The sequence below is a fragment of the Cetorhinus maximus genome, chromosome 10, assembly GCF_964194155.1.
Source record: "Cetorhinus maximus chromosome 10, sCetMax3.hap1.1, whole genome shotgun sequence".
NCBI lineage: Eukaryota > Metazoa > Chordata > Chondrichthyes > Lamniformes > Cetorhinidae > Cetorhinus > Cetorhinus maximus.
In genome coordinates, this window is record NC_135888.1 from 49033445 (window position 1) to 49058996 (window position 25552).

General features: G+C 47.5%; 1 protein-coding gene across 1 annotated transcript in view; it reads right to left on the reverse strand.

Annotated features, from left to right (window-relative positions):
- Positions 1-2481: 2481 nt before the first annotated feature.
- The window catches only part of LOC144685676 (sodium-dependent phosphate transport protein 2C-like), a 267701-nt gene continuing 244630 nt past the window's right edge, over positions 2482-25552 (reverse strand). Inside the window, exons 11-13 of the mRNA XM_078550457.1 lie at positions 7307-7423; positions 6129-6253; positions 2482-3195 (exon numbers count right to left, since the gene is read on the reverse strand). Of these exons, the coding sequence (XP_078406583.1) occupies positions 2680-3195; positions 6129-6253; positions 7307-7423 (758 nt within the window). The 3' untranslated portion in view covers positions 2482-2679. The remainder of the gene's footprint in view (positions 3196-6128; positions 6254-7306; positions 7424-25552) is intronic.

Here is a 25552-nt window from a genome sequence, read left to right on the forward strand (position 1 = left end):
AATGTAACCCTGTCACTTTTAATGTAATTAAAATCCCCAGGCACTTCACAGGGGTGTTGCTGAACAAAAACAGACCTAGGCAGCTAAAAGGAATGGCCACCAGTGATGGAGCCATTGAAATTGAAGATGCACAAGAGACTAGGGCACAGAGAGGTTTTGGAGAGATTTGAAAACAAGGATGAGAATTTTAAAATGGAGGCAGTGCTGGAGTGGGTGCCAATGTATGTCAGTCAGCACAGGGTAAGTGGAACATTGCACAAGTTAGGAAACATGAGGCAGAGTTTGGGGTGAGCTGCAGTTTACAGAATATGTGGTATTTCATCAATTGTCTGTTATACCCTCCAACTGACCTTCAATGCCAGTTACTTCAGTCGAACTGCACAGCAGGCATGTCCTATAGTAGGCAACAAATGCAATTGCACCTTTTGTGTCTCCACCCTCCCCCAAACCACCCCTCCCCCCGGCCCCTCACAACCCCCCTCAACCTCAGGTCCAATAACAACCCAAATCTGTCTTATACAAGGCTACAAATCCTCAACGGCATAAGTATCCAGCATGGAATCTCACAATCCGTTAAGTTACACTGCTACAGCTGGGCTTCCAAACAGGCTGAGGTGTTCAGGTTGTTTGCCAAAAAATCTTTCATAAAAGATCTTTCATAAAAGACAGACTGAGCACCAGGATTAGTTGCCCTCAGAATCTGCAGCAATGGAGGCTGCAGAATTGGATTCAGTACCTTTGGGTCAGGGAGGGGAATTATTATCCAGCACCCCAAACTTTTTCCCCAGCCCAACAATGATGATGAGACCCCACCTGGGGAGCTGGCGAGCGTGTGGACATCAGCCGGGTACAGGATCGGGCATGGCATTCATCACTCTCACGGCTGAATATCCAGTCCAGGTTCTGTTCAGGCTGATGCAAGAGGAGTGAGCCATGGTAGTTGGGTGACCCAAGCAGAAAAGTCCCCTGCAGCCAGAGGGAGTGCTTTCAGTTGGAGACTTGCGGCTGACTCCACAGTAAACAAAGCTCTCTGCTGGACTGTGATTTACAAGCATCAATAAAATTGCAAACTTGAGAAGGGTCCAGCCAAGTAGATGGTTATTGCGGAGATATAAGCCATATTGTCAGAAAGTAACTGAAGTGCTGGCATAATCTCCACATTTATTGAGGAAAGGAGCAAAACTGCTGACAACCCCCTGTATTCAGTATGACAAATGACTCAGTCTATCCAAACGTGCTGTTAGTATACAGAAAATACCACCATGGCCATAGAGGAGAGATAAAGACCTTCCTATCAGTCCAATTAGAGGTTGGTTACATATTAACTGAACAGCGATAACCCACAGTTACAGATAAAGTCCAGGCAGTACCATCTCCAGTGGAGTGAGAGCTCCTGCATAAACAGGAGATGTCTGATTTGCAGTCAATGCCAAAGTAGCAGTGGTAGCAAATAGTGAATTGAAATGATCTAGGCAAGCTTGATCAGTGGGAGACAATGGCAGCTACAGTTAATGCTAAAAAATTGTAAGGCAATCAGATTTGGCTGAGGGAAAGGTGATGTGGATTTGAGGTGCAGGACAGAGATGTTGAGGGTTTAGTAGACAGGTCAATAAAACATCAGCACAATGGTCACGGGTTATTAATGAAATGAAAAGCTTGTCCAGGTGGTCATATTAAAACTGTATTTCAACCCACACAGATACTGGAGCACACTCAATAACAACACCATTAACAACTTATATTTATGTAGCACCTTTAAAGGAATAAAATGTCCCAAGGTACTTCACAGGTGTATTATGGAGCAGAATTTGACACCGAGCCTCATAAGGAGATATTAAAGGTCGATGACTAAAAGCATGGTCAAAGAGGTGGGTTTCAAGGAGTGTCTTAAGGTGAAGAGAAATGTAGAGAGGCAGAGAGGTTTTGGGAGAGAATTCCAGAGCTCAGAGTCAATGGTGGAGTGATTAAAATTGGGAATGCTCAAGTGACTAGAATAGAGAGAGTGCAGAGATATTTGGGGAAGTTTGTAAGGCTGGAGCAGATTACAGAGAAAGGGATGGCTGAGGCCATGGAGGGATTGGAAAATGACGAGAATTTTAAAATAGAGGCGTCGCTCGTCAGGGTCAGTGTAGGTCAGCGAGCACGGGTGATGGGTGAAAGTGACTTGTCATGAGTTAGGATGTGGGCAGCAGGGTTTTCAATGACCTCAAGTTTATGAAGGGTAGCACATGGGAGACCAGCCAGGAGTGCATTGAAATATTCGAGTTTAGAGGTAACAAAGGCATGGGCGAGGGTTTTGGCAGCAGATGAATTGAAGCAATGAAGAAATCAGGTGATATTACAGATGTGGAAGTGGATAGTCTTAGAGATGGTGCAAATAACTTCACAAAGAGAAAGGAGTTAACTGATAAACACATACGTATATACACTCCTTATTAATGCAGACACGTACAACACACACCCTGCCGCTTGTCTGATGCCTCTTGTTTTTTCAATTTATTTATTTCATTATTTGCAGCTTTTTAATTAATCCGTACTGTGTATCAGTTGAGCTGACTTTGCTGAGTATCTGCAGAGAGTGAGAGCAACTCCTATACAGATTACAGATAGAATAAGCTCACTTGTTTAAATTACAAAACAACTCAAAGACAAGTCCGTCTGTGGAATGACAATGATTCGTCAGATATGTACACTTTCCATGCTCACTGTATTACCGTAGCAGTGACTCTCCTTTGACAGAGCATGTGTTTGGAGCTGGCCTGTTGTGGGCTTCTGGGAACTGTCTGTCATTGGTCTGCAGCATTGACAGCAGCAGTGGGCACAGCAGGATGTCAGTACCCTGTTCATTGGTTTGAATGAGTGCATACAGAGGGGCAGGAAGGCCCAGGAATGTAGCTTTGAGGGGAGACACTGGGGGCATTTCTTCTGCATGATGTTGATGGTGACAATGAAGATGATGATAATGACGATGGGCCCAGCAATGGCTCCCAGCACTATCCAACCTGCCATGGATAACCCAAAGAGAGCCCCAGGGATCAGAAAGAAACTGAATAGCAAATACATGATAGGAAACCATCGATACTTGGCCGTAACATTCCCAAACACCTTGGCCAGTGAGATCGGGATTCGCATACGTGGAATGCAATACCAGATGAGAATTCCAGATAGGTTAAAGAACAGATGGATGAGGGCAACCTGGCAAAGGAGAAAGGCTGTTAGTGTCAGAGTTTTTCACCACTGGGTATCAAGCTCATTAAAATGATGAGAAATGGTCATCAGCTTATAGATCTCTTTTCTACAAAGTCCATGTACCATCTGGAACATAGGAAACATAGGAACATAGGAGCAGCAGTAGGCCATTCAGCCCCTCGAGCCTATTACGCCGTTCAACTAGATCATTGCTGACCCTATACCTCAAACCCATTTCCCACACTATCCCCATATCCCTTGATATCTTTAATATGTAGAAACCTATTGATCTCTGTCTTAAACATACTCAATGACTGAGCTTCCACAGCCCTCTGGGGTAGAGAATTCCAAAGATTCACAACCCTCTGAGTGAAGAAATTCCTCCTCATCTCAGCCCTAAATGCCAGGTCCTTATTCTGAGACTGTATCCCTTGGTTCTCTATCCCACAGCCTTGCTGCATTAACCTGTTTAGCCCCTTAAGAATTTTGTAAGTTTCAATGAGATCACCTCTCTTTCTTTTAAACTCTAGAGAATATAGGCCCAGTTTCCTCAATTTCTCACCATAGGACTGTCCTGCCATCCTAGGAATTAGTCTGGTGAACCTCCACTGCACTCCCTCTCTGACAAGTAACTGCTCTTACAGAACTCTATGTTGAGCCCATTTACCACAATAAGGAAAAGCTCTGCACAAATTCTTCCCACTTCCCAAGAGTTAAACCAAATCGAGATTCCATATCCTAGACCAGGGGCTTCTAAGCTTGTGTCTCATTGGCTGTCTAGATGATTACTATGGTACCTTAGGAGTTTCAATATATGTTTGCTTTGGCCTGTGTATATATCTCAAACTTGTTGAGGTCTGGCTTTTGGATTTATCCCTAGGGATAAGACACCACTTGGTTTTGCCCTTTCCAAATCTCCAGGACACACAAATTCAAACAGAGCCACCCATTGCATAAGGAACACCGGGTTGAGTTCCCTGGGATCAGAGGGTTGGATTTGCCTAGGCCAGGGGTTGTAGTTTGGACATGAACTATCCCAAACTCTGGGGCAAATGCTCATATCCAATGTTCCCTATCATTCATTTCCCCAATTCTGGATCCGTATTCCTATGGCTCAAAGCTGAGCCAATCAGCAGGACCCACACTCGACTGTCTCTACTTGGTATCTAACCTCACATCCCAAGCTGCATATTTACTCACCACTCTCTCACGAGTTGAGTTGCACATCCACTTGTTTGTTTCACATACCCCCAACATTCATAGAATCATAGGAAATTTACAGCATAGAAAGAGACAATTTATCTCCTCGTGTCTGCACTGTATGAATAGGAGTGATCCAGCCTAATCCCACTTTCCAGTTGTAGGTCCATAACCCTGTAGGTTGCGGCACCTCAAGTGCACATCCAAGTTTTTTTTTAAATGTTGATAAGGGTTTCTGCCTCCATCATCCTCCCAGGCACTAAGTTCCAGGCCCCACCACCCACTGGATGAAAAAGTTCTCCTCAAATCCCCTCAAACCCCTTTGTCACTTTGCCCCCTGGTTACTGACCCCTTTGCTAACAGAGATCGATCCTTCCTATTCACTCTTTCTTGGCGTGAGAATGTTTGTGTGAATGTGAGTGTGAATGTGAGTGACTGTGAGAATGAGTGTGTGTGTCTGTGAGTGTGTGCGAGAATGAGTGAGAATGTATAGGTGAATGTGAGTGAGTGTGTGAGAATGTGAGCGAGAATGTGTGTGTGTGAGAATGTGAGTGTTTGTGAGAATGTGAGTGAGAATGTGCATGAGAATGTGAGTATGTGTGTAAGAATGTGAGTGAGAATGTGCATGAGAATGTGAGTGAGAATGTGTGTGAGAATTTGAGTGAGAATGCGTATGTGAATGCGAGTGAGTCTGTGGGAATGTGAGTGTGTGTGAGAATTGTGTGTGAATGTGAGAATGAGTGTGTGGGTGTGAGTGTGGGTGTGAGTGAGTGTGATAAAGAGTGCGTGGGTGTGAGTGAGTGTGAGAATGTGAGAGACAATGTGTGGGAATGTGAGTGAGTGTGTGTGTGAGAATGTGAGTGAAAATGTGTGTGTGAATGTGTGAGTGTGAGGATGAGTATGTGGGTGTGTGAGTGTGAGAATGTGAGTGAGAATATATGTGTGAATGTGTGTGTATGAGTGAATGTGAGTGCATGAGAATGTGAGTGAGAATGTGTGTGAATGTGAGTGACTGAAAGTGTGAGAATATGAGTGAGAATGCATGTGAGTGTATATGAGAATGTGAGTGAGAATACACGTGAGTGTTTATGAGAATGTGAGTGAGAATGCGAGTGAGAATGTGCGTGAATGTGTATGAGAATGTGAGTGAGAATGTGTGTGTGAATATGTGTGTGTGTGAATGCGAGTGAGTGTGAGAATGAGTGTGTGGGTATGTGAGTGAGTGTGAGAATATGAGTGAGGACGTGTGTGTGTGAATATGTGTGTGTGAATGTGAGTGAGTGTGAGAATGAGCATGTGGATGTGAGTGAGTGCGTATGAGAATGTGAGTGTGAGAATGAGAGTGAGAATGTGTGAGTGGGAGTGTGAGAATGTGAGTGAGAATGTGTGTGTGAATGTGAGAATACGTGAGTGAAAATATGTGTGTGAATGTGAGTGAGTTTGAGAATGAGTGTGTGGATGTGAATGAGTGTGTGTGAGAATGTGAGTGAGTGTGAGAATGAGTCTGTGGGTGTGAGTGAGTGTGAGAATGTGTGTGTAAGTCTGAGTGTGAGAATGAATGTATGAATGTGAGTGCGTGAGTGTGAGAATGTGAGTGAGAATGTGTATGGGTGTGAGTGAATGTGAGACTGAGTCTGTGGGTGTGAGTGAGTGTGAGAATGAGTGTGTGGGTGTGAGTGAGTGTGAGAATGCATGTGTGGGTGTGAGGGAGTGTGAGAATGAGTGTGAGAGTCTGTTACCTGCACGGCGTTGCCCAGTTGTTCAGCTGGGCTGGCCAGGGCTGCCAGGATTGCTGTGCTTGTTGTTCCAATATTTGACCCCAAGCACAAGGGATATGCCCTCTCCAGACTGATCACGCCGATCCCTGCACAGGTCAAAGGGAAAAGAGCAGACACATCAGCCTCAGACTAAGCAGCCAATCACATGAAAAGCAGCAAGTAGTCACCCACTGTGCTGTGTGAGGGGATGACATACGTCTCCCAGTCCCTGGGCGTGGAATTCCTCTCAGTACAGAGCCTGTGTTATTGTAGGTGGCTCTTCTTCCCAAGGGGAGGGATTTATAGCAGATAAAAGCATTTTCAGCCCCGTACTGGGCTTTTAAAAATGGCTCCCTCTTATGGTACAGCAAAGTGCTACACCAGTTACCCAGCCAATGTTTTTTTGCAGGCCAGTGATTTTCTTGTGGGTTGCTTGAGGTTAATCCATAATTTCTGGGAGACTCCAGAGAATTCTGGGAGCCACTGAGTGGGGGAGGACCAAGAGTGGGTGGAGGGCAGGGAAGATGGAGGAGACTGGCTGGCCGGGGGAGCAGCTAGAGACAGGGAGGAGCCCAGGATGCTCAGGAGAAAAGGCTGGGAGAGGAGGATGGGCAGGAGGAGTCAGTGCTTGGTGGGCTTGCCTTGGATGAGGAGATTGCACTGGGAACGAATCTGTGTTAGGGGGAGCATCAGCTGGGAAAAGAGCAAATGAGGGGAGGGGTAAGCCTCTGCAAGCATTGGGCCTGGGCTGGGAAGTGATCTGAACTGGAGAAGGGCCTGGACTGGGAGGGGCCTGGACTGGGGAAGGGCCTGGGCTGGATGGGAGGAGCCTGGACTGGGGAGAGGCTTGGACTGGGGAGGGGCCTGGACTGGGGGGGTGGGGGTGCTGGACTGGGGCGGGGCCTGGGCTGGGGCGGGACCTGGACTGGGGAAAGGCCTCAGCTTTGCAGATGAGCTGGTAGCACTCTGTCCTGGGAAGCATCGTTGAAGTCACTGGGCGAAGCCACAGGGCACTGAGAAATTACAGCCCCCCCCACCCCATGGGGTAGACAGTGAAAGATGAACATCACAATAACCAACACAGGGTCCATAATTCCGAACCGGATTTCAGTTATGTGTCTATTGGATATGAGAGGTTGTGCTTCAGGAGAATTTCTTACCAATGAGTGGAATGATCGCTGATGTGAAGACCGAACTGCTCTGAACAATGAAAGTCATGACAGCACCGACCACAATTGCCAAATACCCATTCATCCAACCAAAGGGATAAGGAAAATCTGTAACAAAGCCCAAAAAGAGTCAAAAGAGTCAAAGAAAGCAGAGGACATTGGGTAGTGATATGTGGTAAATGCATGGCAAGATCCACAACAGATCTATCTACTTGTGTACATAAATCACCAAAAATACACACCAGAGCAATTAGAAATGAAATCTACAGCGGCAAGTTAAACATTATATTGTCAACTAAGACAGCATTCCACGAACGCTGAGTATTACATTGACATTCTGAGTATTAAGTTGGCACTGTGAGTATTATGCTGTGAGCATTTTACTAGCACTGTGAGTATTACACTGACACTGTGAGTACTAAGCTGACACTGTGAGTATTACACTGACATTGTGAGTATTACGATGACTATTATAGTGACACTGTGAGTATTAGACTGACACAGCAAGTATTACACTGACACCGTACTACACCGACACTGTGAGTATTACACCAACACTGTGAGTGTTACACTGACATTGTGACTACACCACCAACACTGTGAGTATTACATTGGTACCATGAGCATTACACTGACATTGTGAGTATTACACTGACTATTATAGCGGTACTGTGAGTATTACATTGACATTGTGAGTATTACATTGGCACTGTGAGTATTACACTGACATTGTGAATGCTATGCTGATACTGTGTGTATTACACTGACAATGTGTGTACTACAATGACACTGAGCATTACACTGACATTGTGAGTACTAAACTGACACTGAGTATTACAGTGACATTGAGTATCACACTGGCATTGTGAGTATTACAATAATATTGTGAGTATGACACTGTGACCATTACACTGGCACTGTGAGTACTACACCCACACTATGAGTGTCGCACTGACACCATGAGTATTACCCTGACACTGTGAGTGTTAGACTGAAACTTGTCATAACAACACCAGGTTCACTAATGCCCTTTAAGGAAGGAAATCTGCTGTCCTTACCTAGTCTGGCCTACATGTGACTCCAGGCCCACTGCAATGTTAAATGCCCTCAGAACAAGAGGAATTAGGGATGGGCAATAAATGCTGGCCTAGCCAGCGACGCCCACATCACATGAATGAATAAAAAAACTGTGAGTTTTACATTGAGATTGTGAGCATTACACTGTGAGTATTACCCTGAAACTTTGAGTATTACATTGACATTGTGTGTATTACACTGCGAATATTACCCTGACACGGAGTATTACACTGACATTGTGAGTACTACTCTGAAACTGCGGGTATTAGACTGACACTGCCAGTATTACACTGACATTGTGAGTACTGACACTGAATATTACACTAGCACTGAGTATTACACTGACACTTTCAGTAGGATAATGGCACTGTGAGTATTACAGCGAAACTGAGTATTTTGCTGACACCGTGAACATTACACTGGCATGAATATTAGAATGACACTGAGTATTACAATAGCACTATAAGTAAAGTGATGGAAGGGGTCATCAACAGTACTATCAGGTGGCACTTGTTTAGCAATAACCTGCTTACTAATGCCCAGTTTGGGTTCCGCCAGGGCCACTCAGCTCCTGACCTCATTACAGCCTTGGCTCAAACATGGACAAAAGAGCTGAACTCCCGAGGTGAGGTGAGAGTGACTGCCCTTGACATCAAGGCAACATTTGACTGAGTGGCATCAAGGAGCCCTAGCAAAACTGGAGTCAATGGGAATCAGGGGGAAAACTCTCCACTGGTTGGAGTCATACCTAGCATAAAGGAAGATGGTTGTGCTTGTTGGAGATCAATCATCTCAGTTCCAGGACATCACTGCAGGAGTTCCTTAGGGTAGTGTCCTCGGCCCAACCATCTTCAGCTGTTTCATCAATGACCTTCCTTCCATCATAGGGTCAGAAGTGGGGATGTTCGTTGATGATTGCACAATGTTCAGCACCATTCACGACTCCTCAGATACTGAAGCAGTCCATGTCCAAATGCAGCAAGACCTGGAGAATATCCAGGCTTGGGCTGATAAGTGGCAAGTAACATTCGCGCCACACAAGTGTCAGGCAATGACCATCTCCAAAAAGAGAGAATATAACCATTGCCCCAAGATATTCAATGGCATTACCATCACTGAATCCCCTACTATCAACACCCTGGGGGTCACCATTGACCAGAAACTGAACTGAACTAGCCATTTAAATACTGTGGCTACAAGAGCAGATCAGAGGAATCCTGTGACAAGTAACTCACCTCCTGACTCCCCAAACCTGTCCACCATCTACAAGGCACAAGTCAGGAGTGTGATGGAATACTCCCCACTTGCCTGGATGAATGCAGCTCCCACAACACTCAAGAAGCTTGACACCATCCAGGACAAAGCAGCCCTGCTTGATTGGCACCACATCCACAAACATTTACTCCCTCCATCACCGACGCACAGTAGCAGCAGTGTGTACCATCTAATATGGCTAGTATGCAGGTACAGCAAGTAATTAGGAAAGCTAATGGAATATTATCATTTATTGCAAGGGTAATTGAATACAAAAGTAGGGAGGTTATGCTTCAGTAAAACAGAACACCAGTGAGACCACGGGCAGAATTGCCCCAGGTTTGCAGGTAGTGGGCAGGTAAAACGATGTTTTATCCACCGGCTGCAATGGCAGCTTTTCACACCGTATCATCCCAAACCCGCCACATTAATTATGCATTCCCGGGAAACACACCGTTTCCATGGCGGGTGGGCTCCGATTCGCTTGCCACGCCATCACCTCGCCCCTTCATCACGTCAGGCACCACATTTAAAGTACAGCCGCACTCAGTGCTTCCAGCCCAGGACTGTAGCAAAGAAGACATGGCCCCGAAAGGTAAGAAGACTGCAGCCCTTAAGCACCTTTTGGTCAATGTGGAGACCCACTGTGATGTCCTCTACCCCCGCTCTGGCTGCAGGAGGGGCAGCAACATTACCACTCCAGCTTGGTGGGCGATGGCAGTGGTGGTCAATGCCAATGCTGCACAGAAGAGGTTGGCCATCCAATGCAGATAGAGGATGAATGATCTCATCTGTGCAGCCAGGGTATGGCAACCATCTCATCACTCTAAATTCACACACTCACAAGCCCATCACACATTCACTGGCATCTCACTCACTGCCAGCTCAAGGGACATCACCACCCATTCTCACACACACCCTCACATCTCTATCTGGCCTCATCTCCTCTGGAGGCTGCCTCCTCAGCCCTCACCATCTTGAGGTCACTTGCAAGGGTCAACATGTGCCCCCCACACACACCCTGCGTTACTCTCCTTCCCCAGTACAGCCCTCGCCCTGCAGCCTCTTCCCTTGCCTCAGGCGACTTCCCCCCCTTCCCCAAGCAAGCTCTAGCCCAGCAGCCACTGAAAAGCCTCCCCTGCCTTATTGCTGGTCTGATAGGTAGAGACCTGCCTGTGAGCTCCTCCGAAAGTGATGTGGTGCTGTTTGTGAAGCCTGGTGCTGATGACTGCGAGTGCTGCCCGAAGCAAGGTAGGCAAATAAACCTCGAAGTCCCGAGTGAAGTGCAGATCGCCAGGTGGATGTCGCTTATGTACAGTTATAAAACACATCGGCGTGCGTGGATGATCCAGTGGAGAGGGGGATGAGTCAGGCAAGCTGGCCTTATAATGAGGTAAAAACAAAAAACTACTGCGGATGCTGGAAATCCAAAACAAAAACAGAATTACCTGGAAAAACTCAGCAGGTCTGGCAGCATCGGCAGAGAAGAAAAGAGTTGACGTTTCGAGTCCTCATGAAGTTCTGCTGAAGGGTCATGAGGACTCGAAACGTCAACTCTTTTCTTCTCTGCCGATGCTGCCAGACCTGCTGAGTTTTTCCAGGTAATGAGATGCTGATGTATTACAATGATGTTTCTGAAGTCCAATGGTGGGAAATGCAGCCCTCCACCGGCAGACTGAGCTGACAATCACAAACTGATTTCACGCCGTTGTGAAACCAATTGCGCCATATTGTCTGCTCACGCCACTGAACATGCCTGATGTCTGCAGGCACAGAAAATCCTGGCCCACAGCTGGAGTACTGTGTACAGTATTGGTCACTTTATTTAAAGAAGGGTGTAAATACATTGGAAGCAGCTCAGAGAAGGTTTACCAGACAAATACCTGGATTGGGTGAGTTGTCTTTTGAGGAAAGGTTGGACAGACTAGGCTTGTATCCGCAGGAGTTTAGACGAGTGAGAGGTGACTTGATTGAAACATATAGGATCCTGAGAGGTCTTGACAGGGTGGATGTGGAGAGATGTTTCCTCTTTTGGGAGAATCTAGAACTAGGGGTCACTGTTTAAAAATAAGGGGTCGCTCTTTTAAAACGGAGATGCGGCGAATTTTTCCACTCAGAGGCTCGTGAGTCTTTGGAACTCTCCTCCTGAAAAGCTGGTGGAAGTCAAGTCTTCAAATATTTTTAAGGCAGAGCTGAATAGATTCTCGATAAGCAAGGGGGTGATAGGTTAATGGGGGCAGATTTGAAGTTACTATCAGATCAGCCATGATCTTAGTAAATGGCTTCCTCCTGCTCCTTGTTCATATGTTCATCTACAAGATGCACTGCAGAAACTCACCAAGGCTTCTTAGACAGCACTTTCCAAACCCATGACCACTACTATCTAGAAGGACAAAGGCAGCAGATAGATGGGAACACCACCACCTGGAAGTTCCCTCCAAGCCACTCACCATCCTGACTGGGAAATATATCGCCGTTCCTTCACTGTCGCTGGGTGAAAATTCTGGAACTCCCTCCCGTGATCAGCTGGTCAGTGTCAGTGTGGGAGATGGATTGGGCATCCAGTATCCCAGCCAAGTGCCCATCCATCAATGTGCACAGGGAGGTAAACAGCGGCCTCATTGGAGCACAAGCTGCTTGTCGTCTCTGTGGGCTCCTCTCAGGGCGCTCTGGATGACAGCAGCAGCTCCTCCGCCCCTCTGCCAGTGACCATGGCATCTGATGAGACTGGGAAGATGTCAGCCGTCGCACTGGCTGTTCCCTTCCAGGCAGGGCCAGCACAGGCTCCATGGGCCAGAGGACAACCACCAAGGTCATCAAGGCCAACAGGACAGCAGAGTCAGCAGGCTGCCTCCAATGCCAGTGCCAGCGAGAGGGGAGCACCTAGATGTAGCACCTGTAAACGTAAATGTAAAGCACCTTTAGCACAAGAGGGTGATATTTTGTTCCCTCATTTTGATTTTCCTTTTTTAATGGTGTGACTACCAACACCAGTTTTTTCTGTTCAAGACAATGTGAGTTCCAACATTAAATTACATTTGCTTTTGTGTTATTGGCCTGAGTGCTTTATTTGTTCTGTAGGTGTAGGGTAGGCCAGTATGTAATGTTGGATGTGGGTGGCTCAAACCTTTATTGCACAGTCACTGAGTGTATCTTGGGGGCCAAGGAAAGTGTCATTTCTGGGATCTAGGATGGTGGCAGCAGACCTGGCATGAAGTGGTAGTTCTTATTTGGCAGCCTAACTGAAGGAAAATATTGGATCAAGGCGCCCTTGCCTCCCTAGAAGTTACTGAGGTCTGTCCTCATGCCCTCAGCGTTCTCCTCACCGTGCTTCTCTTCTGACTCACTACTGGACTCATCATTTGTAGCCAGTGCAGCTGTGTCAACATCCTCTTCCTCCAGTGGGTCCCCCCTTGCCACTGCCAGATTGTGGAGAGTGCAGCATGCAGCCACTATCAATGACACCCACTCTGGGGGGTATTGGAGTGCTCTCCTGAATGGTCCAGGCATCGGAAGTGCATCTTGAGAAGACCTATGGTCCTCTCTACCATCCACCTTGTGGAGCCGTGGCTCCTATTAAAATTCTGCTCAGTCTCTGTTCTTGGATGGCAGAGAGGCGTCATGAGCCACCTTCTGAGGGGATAGCCGTTGTCACCCAGCAGCTGTCCATCCAATCGGGCTGGAGAACTGAAGAGACTCGGTACCTGGGAGTGCCTCAGGATGTAGGCATTGTGGGAGCTGCCTGGGTACCTTGCACAGACTTGTAGAATCTGCATCCTGTGATCACACACTATCTGCACATTCATGGAGTGGAATCCCTTCCTGTTGACGAAGGCACCCAGCTCACCCGCTGGCGCCTTGATGGCCACATGTGTGCAGTCGATGGCACCCTGGAAACGGGTGAAGCCAGTAATCACTGCAAAGCCTCTGACTCGCCCTGTCTGGCTGGCCCCGTCCGTACGGTAGTGAATGAAAGTCAATACCTGCCTGAACATTGCTTCTGTCATCAGCTTGACACAACTGTGGACAGCTGACTGGGAGACTCCACACAGATCCCCCACTGAGCCCTGGAAAGTGCCAGAGACATAGAAGCTGAGGACCACTGTGACCTTCAGAGCCACTGGCATGGGGTGTCCACCCACACAGTCGGAGATGATCTCAGGCCCAATCATCTGACAAATAGAGGTCACTGTCTCCCTAGAGAGGCGGAGCCTCCTTTGGCATTGCACCTCAGACATATTGAGGTAGCTGCATCGTTGCCTGTAAATCCTGGCAGCAGGATAGTGGCGTCTTCTGTGGCCCCTTCCTTGGGCTTCCTGCTGGCCCTGCCCCCTAGTGCCTGCGCCTCTCCTCCCACAGGTCGTTTGCCTGGAAGCTGCATTGGGACATGTGGCCTCCTCTTCCTTCTGTCCCTCTCTTCCTCCTCAGAGGAAGTGCCTCCAGCAGAGACCACAATCCCCATTACCAGGGCAAGGGAAGGCTGTCTGATACCTGGAAGTGTCCACACAGTGTGAATTCTCCGGGGGCTTGGCAGACAGCAGTGGGCCCTGAAATGAAGCCTGGAAATGCTAAGAATGAAGCCCCGTTCAGGGATTAAGCTGCCAAGTACCAATAAGCCACCAGCAGCAAACTATCTCCAAAACTCCTCACTATTCACATTGACTGACCCTTCTTATCCTGCCCCATGGATGAGGTTTTGCAAGTTGTGATTTGCCCGCCTGCCTGTTTTGCCCATGTGATGAGTGAAAAATATTGCACTGTGCATATTTCAATGACACTGAGTATTACACAGACACTGTGACTGTGAGTATCATACTGATACTGTGAGCATTAACCAGACACTGAGTATTATACTGACACTGTGAGCATTATACTGACATTGTGAGTATTATACTGACACTGTTAATATTACACCGATACTGTGAGTATTATTCTGACAGTGTAACAATTACATTCATACTATAAGTAATATAATAGCATTGTGAGTACTACACCGATACTGAGTATTCTGCTGACACTTTGAACATTACACTGATACTGTGTGTATTACACTGACATTGTGAATATTACATTGGCACTGTGAGTGTTACACTGACACTGTGAGCACTACACTGACACTGTGAGTATTACATTAATACTGTGAGCATTAACCTGACACTGAGTATTATACTGACACTGTGAGCATTACACTGACATTGTGAGTATTATACTGACACTGTCAATATTACACCGATACTGTGAATATTATTCTGACAGTGTAACAATTACATTCATACTGTAAGTAATATAATGGCATTGTGAGTACTACATCGATACTGAATATTCTGCTGACACTTTGAACATTACACTGGCACTGTGAGTATTACACAGGCACTGTGAGTATCACACTGACTCTGTGAGTATTACACTGACAATGCGAATATTACACAAACTGTGTATTATGCTGACACCATCAGTATACAACTGATACAGTGAGTATTACACTGGCACTGTGAGTATGACACTGGCACTGTGAGTATTATGGCCAGCCAGTGTGAAAGGCGCGCTGAGAAGCTCATTGCTGCCGGGTTGGGGGTGGGAGGAGTACAGGCTCTGAAGTCTGCACATGTGCGTACTGAAATCTCACTGAAGGCACGGAGCTGAACAATTTTAAAATCAAAAATAAAGACTTTTAAAATCTGAAAAAATATATTCTGACACAGGACTCACTCACAATAAAATGAACAGAATAAAAATTCTGCCGAAACATTTACATTTATTTTTTATTTAATTGTGGAAACCTCATCCTGCCCGTGGATGAGGTTTGCTAAAATATCAAAAGGCCTCCTGGCCGATTCGCCTGCCCGCCAACCGTAAGGTTGGACAGGCAGCGAGAAATAGGTTTAAATTAATTGATTAAGGGCTTTATTAGGCTGCTTAACTGTCAGTGGGCATGCTGCTGACTCTTGTGCGTGCCCGCTGACTGAAATAACGCACGAGTGTGCAATGGCATTGGGACGCTCGCCCAACGTCATCACGCATTATTTTATACCTTATTGGGTCAGGCGCGCGCCCACCCGCGGGGCGTAAAACCCTGCTGGATAAGTATTATACTGACACTGTGAGTATTACACTGGCATTGTGAGTATTACACTGTGAGCATTACACTGGCACCGTGAATGTTACACTGACACTGAGTATTAGACTGATACTTTGAATATTATACTGATGCTGTGAATATTAAACTGACACTGTGAGTATTACGTTGAAACTATGAGTATTACACTGAGTATTATGCTGATACTGTCAGTAGTACACTGATAATGTGAGTATTACACTGACACTGTGAGTATTACACTGACAGTGGGAGTATTACACTGACAGTGGGAGTATTATGCTGAGCCTGTGAGTATTATACTGACACATGCAAACAATAGAATATACAAAGAAGGAGTGGGATTAGGCCATTCAGGCCCTTGAAACTGCCCTCCCCCCCATTTAATAAGAACATGGCTGATCTGACAGTAGCTTGAAACCAGCATCCCACCTACCGTCAATAACCTATCACCCCGTTGCTTACCAAGAATCTATCTACCTCTGCCGTAAAAATATTCAAAGACTCTGCTCCCACCACGTTTTCAGGAAGAGAGTTCCAAACACTCACAGCCCACTGAGTGAAAAATATTCGCCTCATCTCTGTTTTAAATGAGCGACTCCTTATTTCTACACAGTGACCCCTACTTGCAGATTCTTCCACATTAGGAAACATCCACCCTGTCAAGGTACTGACACTGTGAATGTTACATTGACATTGTGGGTGCTACACTGGCACTGTGAGTATTACACTGGCACTGTGAGTATTACACTGACACCGTTAGTGTTACACTGACGCTGTGAGTATTACACCAAAACTGTTAGTATTACACTGACGCTGTGGGTATTATACTGACACTGTGAGTATTACACAGACACTGTGAATAATACACAGCACTGTGAGTATTACACTGACATTGTGAGTATTACACTGACACTGAGTATTATGATAACAATGGGCTGAGTATTACAGTTACATGGTAAGTATTATGCTGACACTGTGAGTATTACACTGACACTGTGAGTATTATAATGACACTGTGAGTATTATACTGACGCTGTGAGTATTCCACTGACTCCGTCTGTATTACACTGACACTGTGGGTACTATACTGATGCTGAGAGTATTATACTGACACTGTGTGTATTGCACTGACATTGTGAGTATTACACTGAAACTCTGAGTATTACTCTGACGCTGAGTATTATATTGACACCGTCTGTATTACACTGACACTGTGAGTATTATACTTACACTGTCTTTATTACACTGACACTGTGAGTATTATACTAACACTGTGAGTATTACACTGACACCATCAGTATTACACAGACACTGAGTATTACACTGACACTGTGAGTATTACACTGACACCGTCAGTATTACACTGACACTGAATAATACACAGCACTGTGAGTATTACACTGACACTGTGAGTATTACACTGGCACTGTGAGTATTACACTGGCACTGTGAGTATTACACTGGCACTGTGTGTATTACACTGGCACTGAATAATACACAGCACTGTGAGTATTACACTGACATTGTGAGTATTACACTGACACTGAGTATTATGATAACAATGGGCTGAGTATTACAGTTACATGGTGAGTATTATGCTGACACTATGAGTATTACACTGGCACTGTGAGAATTACACTGGCACTGTGAGTATTACACTGACACTGTGAGTATTACACTGACACTGTGCGTATTACACCGCCACTGTGAATAATACACAGCACTGTGAGTATTACACTGACACTGTGAGTATTGTACTGACACTGTGGGTATTATACTGACACTGTGAGTATTACACTGACACTGTCAGTATTACACTGACACTGAGTATTACACTGACATTGTGAGTATTACACTGACACCGTCAGTATTACACTGACACCGTTAGTGTTACACTGACGCTGTGAGTATTACACTGACATTGTGGGTATTATACTGACACAATGAGTATTACACTGACACTGCTAGTATTACACTGACACTGTTAGTATTACACTGACACTGTGGGTATTATACTGACACTATGAGTATTACACTGACACTGAGTATTACACTGGCACTATGAGTATTACATTGACACTGTTAGTATTACACTGACACTGTGAGTATCACACTGACACTGCGAGTATCACACTGACACCGTGAGTATCACACTGACACCGTGAGTATCACAATGACAGTGTGAGTATTACACTGTCACTGAGAGTATCATACAGACACTGGGAATATTACACTGGCACTGTGAATATTACACTGACACTGTGTGTATCACACTGATACTGAGAGTATTACACTGACCCTGTATAGTGCACTGACATTGTTTGTATTACACTGACACTGCGAGTTTCACACTGACACTGTGAGTATTACACTGACACTGTGAGTATTACACTGACACTGTATTACACTGACACTGTTAGTATTACACTGACGCTGTGGGTATTATACTGACACTGTGAGTATTACACAGACACTGTGAATAATACACAGGACTGCAAGTATTACACTGACATTGTGAGTATTACACAGACATTGGGTATTATACTGACACTGTGAGCAACACACTGACACTGCGAGTATCACACTGACACTGCGAGTATCATACTGACACCGTGAGTATCACACTGACACCGTGAGTATCACACTGACACTGAGAGCATTACACTGACACTGAGAGTATCATACTGACACTGTGAGTATCACACTGACAGTGTGAGTATTACACTGTCACTGAGAGTATCACACAGACACTGGGAATATTACACTGGTACTGTGAATATTACACTGACACTGTGTGTATTACACTGATACTGAGAGTATTACACTGACCCTGTATAGTGCACTGACATTGTATTTATTACACTGATACTGAGAGTATCACACTGACACTGCGAGTTTCACACTGACACTGTGAGTATTACACTGACACTGTGAGTATTACACTGACACTGTTAGTATTACACTGATGCTGTGGGTATTATACTGACACTGTGAATAATACATAGCACTGCGAGTATTACACTGACATTGTGAGTATTACACTGGCACTGTGAGTATTACACTGACGTTGTGTGTATTACACTGACACTGCGTATTACACAGACATTGGGTATTATACTGACACTGTTAGCATTACACTGACAGTGTGAGTATTACACTGACACGGTCAGTATTACATTGGCACAGTGAGTATTACACTGGCACTGTGTGTATTACACTGGCACTGTGAGTATTACACTGACACTGAGTATTATGATAACAATGGTCTGAGTATTACAGTTACATGGTAAGTATTATGCTGACACTGTGAGTATTACACTGACACTGTGAGTTTTATACTGACACTGTGAGTATTATACTGACGCTGTGAGTATTCCACTGACACCGTCTGTAATACACTGACACTGTGGGTATTATACTGACACTGTGAGTATTACACTGACACTGTGTGTATTACACTGGCACTGTGTGTATGACACTGGCACTGTGAATAATACACAGCACTGTGAGTATTACACTGACATTGTGAGTATTACACTGACACTGAGTATTATGATAACAATGGGCTGAGTATTACAGTGACATGCTGAGTGTTATGCTGACACTATGAGTATTACACTGGCACTGTGAGAATTACACTGGCACTGTGAGTATTACACTGGCACTGTGTGTATTACACCGGCACTGTGAATAATACACAGCACTGTGAGTATTACACTGACACTGTGAGTATTGTACTGACACTGTGGGTATTAAACTGACACTGTGACTATTACACTGACATTGTGATTATTACACTGACACTGTGAGTATTATATTGACACCGTCTGTATTACACTGACACCGTGAGTATTATACTGACACTGTGAGTATTACACTGACACCGTCAGTATTACACTGACACTGAGTATTACACTGACACTGTGAGTATTGTACTGACACTGTGGGTATTAAACTTACACTGTGAGTACTACACTGACATTGTGATTATTACACTGACACTGTGAGCATTATATTGACACTGTCTGTATTACACTGACTCTGTGAGTATTATACTGACACTGTAAGTATTACACTGACACCGTCAGTATTACACTGACACTGAGTATTACACTGACATTGTGAGTATTACACTGACACCGTTAGTGTTACACTGATGCTGTGAGTATTACACTGACACTGTTAGTATTACACTGACACTGTTAGTATTACACTGACACTGTGGGTATTATACTGACACTATGAGTATTACACTGACACTGCTAGTATTACACTGACATTGTGAGTATTACACTGACACTGTTAGTGTTACACTGACACTGTGAGTATTACACTGGCACTGTGCATATTACACAGATACTGTTAGTATTACACTAACCCTGTGAATATTACACTGGCACTGTTAGTATTACACTGACATTGTGAGTATTACACTGACACTGTTAGTGTTACACTGACACTGTGGGTATTACACTGACACTGTGAGTATTACACTGACACTGTGGGTATTAGACTGACACTATAAGCACTATTCCGATACTGTGACTAGTACACTGATATTGTGAGCATTAATCTGACACTGTGAGTATTACACTGACAACGTGGGTATTAAATTTTAAATTTAACAATTAAATTAAATTAAATTAAATAATTAAACCAATTTTTGGCCTTCTCACCATATTGTCCGCTGATGTCACTGAGCATGCCCAACGCCCATGGGCATGGAAAATCCCGGTCACAGTGTCAGTGTAATACTCACAGGGGAGAATTTCCCCCATTTTGGGTGGGCCGTGCGGGAGTGGGCACGGGCTGGCGGTTGCAGACCTGATTGCCACCCGTGATCAGGTCCGCGCCGCTATTTTATGCGGGCGGGCCAATTAAGGACTACCCAGCGGATTTCTCAACTCCCGAGGATAGTGGGATTGGGTGGGTGATGGCGGGTGTGCACAGACTGCCAGGTCCAATGGCGACCCAACGGCCTGTTTAAATGAAGGCCTGGCAGCCTTTGCAAGGCCACTTACAATGGCCGGGAGAAGAGCCCATCAGAGGAGCAATGTGCCTGACGCAAGTCCGGAGGGTAGACCAGCGGGACAGGTCAGGCCGGAGAGGAGGCCAGCGGGGCAGTGTGCCCCTCGTTTCTCCAATGAGTGCCTAGCTGCCCCCCTGGGGGAGGTGGCAGCACCCCGGGAGGTCCTTCTTCTGAGGGACGGGAGGCAGAGGCCACCTCCCACCTGACATAACGTGCGTGGGAGGAGGTGGCCGAGAATGTGTGCTCCCATGATGTGGTGCGGCGCACATGGGTCCAGTGCCGTAAAAGATTCAACGACCGGGAAGGGCGAGTACCATGTTGGCTCAGGTCACTTAATGCAGCCGTCACCCTTTCCCCCCAGCCCCTCACCCCCCATCAACTCTGTAACGGCATTGAATCCTTCACGGAATGTATCCCTCGCTAGGTGGGCCAGCAGAGATTTCCCATGCCCAGTTCATCCTGAGGGGGTTGTGCTGAGATGTGTTCTGCACCCACAGCATGTGTGATACTGACACCCAGAGTATAGAAAGTGGGTGAAACTCGAGGATCTGCCCCTCGGCGCAGAGCTAGAGCTGGGAAGCATGTCAAAGTCAGGGTGCTGACAGGCTGCCCTTGGCGTTCCATGTGCTTGTGCCTCCTTGCTTAATAAAGTAACACCTTGTGGTGCCACATGTGAAGGAGGCATTTGGGAAATGATGGGGTGGGGTCAGCCCTGGCTTGTTTGTGTGAGTGCGGCAACTGCGGGGTGACGAATCACTGGAGCCCTGCAATGTCCCACTCTGGCTGGGTTGGCAGGGATGCGATGGGAATCCAGGTACAGGCTGGACTAATCAATGCTCTTCTCTCCTTTTCAGGAGAAGACTGCACATAATTCCATCGAGCAGCTGCAGACTGGTGGAGGCCAGGCCCAGTTGGCCATCGTGACTCCATTCGAGCAGCAGGCCATGGATCTAGAGAGGCGCCATGTGCCCAGGTCCACCAGTGGCGGTGAGGCTGGGGTGCCATGGGGAGGTCTGTTTGCCGAGCACTGAGGTCACCATGTGTGACCCAGCAGCCATGCCAGTGCTGAATGTTCAGTGATTGAAGTTTGCAACATGGATTGACCATTGATTCTGGAAGGATGAGCGCATAATAATCCGGGGGACAGGGATGATCAATGACATTGTCTCCACTTTAACTAATCAAATGTCCCTGTTCTTCCTTTCAGCATCAGGAGAGCAGGGCCGGGAGGAGGAGGCAGAGGGGCCCCATCTCACACCTGAAACCCCAGAACAAATCCACTCACCAGCGTCACACCTTCTTTGCCAGGCAGGCACCAGCGCAGATACTAAGATCTCCGATGGGAATTAGATCTTCGGCTAGTGTCCTGGAGCACAGCGGTGAGGGCACTTCACATTCGCTTGAGGTGCGGGCAGAGAGAGAGCGCCGGCAGTCGGAGGACTGCAGGGGACCAGGCACATGTTCAGTCAGTGCCTGATGATGTGCCTCTGGTGTCGTCCGTGAGGCAGCAAACGCTGGAAGTCCAGCAGGGTGTGCGGGAGGATCTGGCAGACATACATGAGGCTATGCTTGGCTTGGTCTCCGTGGTGGAGTAGTCCACGCAGACCATCGCCGATGCAATGAGCCTTATGGCTGAGCGCCATGCTTCCTGCATGGAGAGAGTGGCGACTCTCGTGGAGAGGCTCCTCCAGGGCTTCCTGGGGATGCGCTGGGACCAGCAAACCCTCACATCGGCATTGACCTCAGCTGGTAGGTGCCAGTGTGGGAGATGGTTTGGGCACCAAGTTTCCCAGCTCGGTGCCCATCCATCCAAGGTGAGCAGGGATGTCCGAGGTGACCTCATGTTGGCGCAGCAGCTGCCTGTCGTCTCTGTGGGCTCCTCTCAGGGCGCTCTGGATGAGGGCAGCAGCTCCTGCACCCTTCAGTGACTGTGGGATCTGATGAGGCTGTGGCGACTCCCTCCCAGCCGGGGTCTTCAAAGGCTCCACAGGCCAGACATATTGAGGTAGCTGCTTCACGGCCTGTAAACCCTGGCAGCAGGATAGTGGCGTCTTCTGCGGCCCCTTCCGCCTTGGACTTCCTCTTGGCCCTGCGCCCCTTGTGCCTGCGCCTCTCCTCCCAAAGGTGGCTCCCCCGGAGGTTAAATGTGGACTCCTGGCCTCCTCCCCCTTCTGGCCCTCCCTTCCTCCTCAGAGGAGGTGCCTCCAGTGGAGAGCACAACTCCCATTCCCAGGTTAAGGGAAGGCTTCCTGAAAGTTGCAGGCCCCAAAAATAACCTTTACTGTAAAGTCCTGACCAAGGTTTTTACTCCTGTCTAAGCAGCTGATGTGAGTTTTGAAGTATTCTTGCCTGCTCACGCAGGCAAGTATCAGTAACTTTCGCACTTTCCAGAGAGAGGGAAGTAATGGTGATGGAGGAGGAAAGGGTGGAGGAAGGAGTTAGGAAGGAGGAAGGACTAAGGATGGGCCACTCTGAGGGGAGAAGGAGATCCAAGGGGGGAAGGAAACCAGAGGTGGGGATGTCCAGGTGAACATGCAAAGGAGGGGTCTGATGGGTCCATGACTGCCTCTTGGGGAGGGAACTGAGGGTGGGTGTGGTAGGACGGAATGGTGAGAATGGCCGAGGGCAGATTGAGGCAGTCAGGTGGGAGGATGAGGGTTCGATGGTATCGGTAGAAGGGATGGCGAGGGTGGTTGGTGGGGACTCAGAGGCAGACACAGACCCTGCGGGTGAGATGGAGATCGGGGGGGCGGGGGGGGTTAATGTGGATGGGGATGGGATTTTCAGGGAGGAGGGGAATGTGCACAGTCACCAGGATAACCCCGAAAGAAAAGGGTTGTGGCTGGTAGGTGACAGTGGGGAGGGGGAAGGTGATGCCGGGGGGACGGTGACAGTGATGGGGGGAAGGAAGTGGATGACTGGGGGAGGGGAAAGGACAGGGGAGCGCAAGAAAAACTGTAGCACTATCATATAGACTAAATCGAAAAGTGAAATGACAGCCATGGTAGGTGAGATCAGGTGCTGCATGAGAGTGGGATCAGTGGGTGGGCAGAGATTCAGGTCAGCTCAGCGGACAACTGAAAGAGAACCTAGCAGGCAGCATTGAAAATGCTCAGGATAATGAGGTGAGTGTGATGGAGGAAGGATCCCTGTGCGTGGGAGAGTGCTTACACAAGGCTACAAAAGGCCCTGTCACACACACACTTCTCCCTCCAGAATCACTCGTGGATCTGGCTGCATGCAGCTGAACTGCTAGTGCGGGGGGTGGGACAGTGGGGGGGAGGGTTCAGATGCAGTGGAAGGACTCACGAAGCCTGTAAATCAACCTGAAAGACCCCACTCACTACGCACTATTCAGTGAAAGTGAATATATTTCCAGATTGTAAAATGATAATATGTTCACCTGTGCAATCAACTGTGATCAGAATTTCTTAACTTTTGAGAGCCTTAGACTTCTAGGTGCTGCCCTGACATCTGCAGCAAGGGTGGAGACAACCAGTGCAATGGTTGGCCCTGTTGCCTCTGATGACTTTGGCGTGGGTCCTCTGGAGAGCCGAGGCCTTGAGGACCCCGGCTTGCTTTGGTTGTCCTCCCATGGGCCAGCTGCTCCCTCTGCAGTGGCAGAGGATGAGGTTGAGGGGGTCACAGGCAAAGGGGCCTCGGAGGGAGTGGACAGCCTCTGACATTCCCGAGTGGATGACCCAGGGGTGTCCAGCTGCTGCTCCTCCTCCCTTCAGATGCCCGAGGGCCCCGGCCTGACTCCTAGAGGGGAAGGAGCACCTGGAGGCTCATCGAGGTGCCCCATTTCCCTTGAGCGATGCCACTGCAGGAACTCACCCATGGTGCCTGTGATGGAGTGCAGGTCTGCACACATCTCCGCGTTCTGCTGGACCAGGGTCTCCATGGCGTCTGCCATCCTCCCCATGCGCACATGTGGGCACCACTTCATCAGAGAGCAGGCGGACGCACTCCCCTGACTCAAGAGCCACTCTGCTGAGGGCTTCCAACAAGCTCAGCGTGATGTTCCCCCACCTTCTGCTGACTCTCCAGGATGAGTTGGAAGGCCAAACCCAGAGGCTCGTCATCTGACTCGGACCTCACAGATGCCTCTTCCCCAGCAGTCCTCCGAGTGTCAGGGAACTTGCATGAACCTGCCTCCTCCTGCTGCGGACATGGGTCTGTGTAGTGACCACCAGAATGTGAACCCAAACCTGCTCTAGATCTAGCTCCCACCAAGGTGTCTGTCTCTGTGCTGGTGGAGGGTGTGGGTAAGCGCTGTGACAGGTCTTCCAGGCTGCTTATTTCCAGCTCTTCAATGGAGGAGGTGTCCTCTTGGCTGGAGGTGAGGACGTGGATGGAGCTGAGGGTCTGGCTGGCCGAGGGTGTCGGTCACTAGGCAGAGCTCCCTGTGAAGTGAAGTGGTGATAATGAGTGCATGTCAGCAGAGTCACAAGCAGGAGAAAGAGCACTCACACTCTCTCCATCTGTCTTTGTGTAGGACAAGATTGCACACAATCACCAGGAGAGGTTCCAGGCTGTGGTTGAAGTACCAGACACCAAGGTCCTCACTCCATTCGAGTTGTGCGTTGGTGCTGGCTGGAGAGGATGTGGACTGTTCCTGCGGTGATGGTGAGGTTGACAGCGAACACCCATGTGAGGATCCTGCACCGCATGATCCCTCTATCAACGCTACTCTGAGTCCACTGTTCTGTGTTCAACGCAGCTACCAAGCACTAATAATCTCTGCTTTCTGTCCCAGGCACATCTGACACGTCGTCCT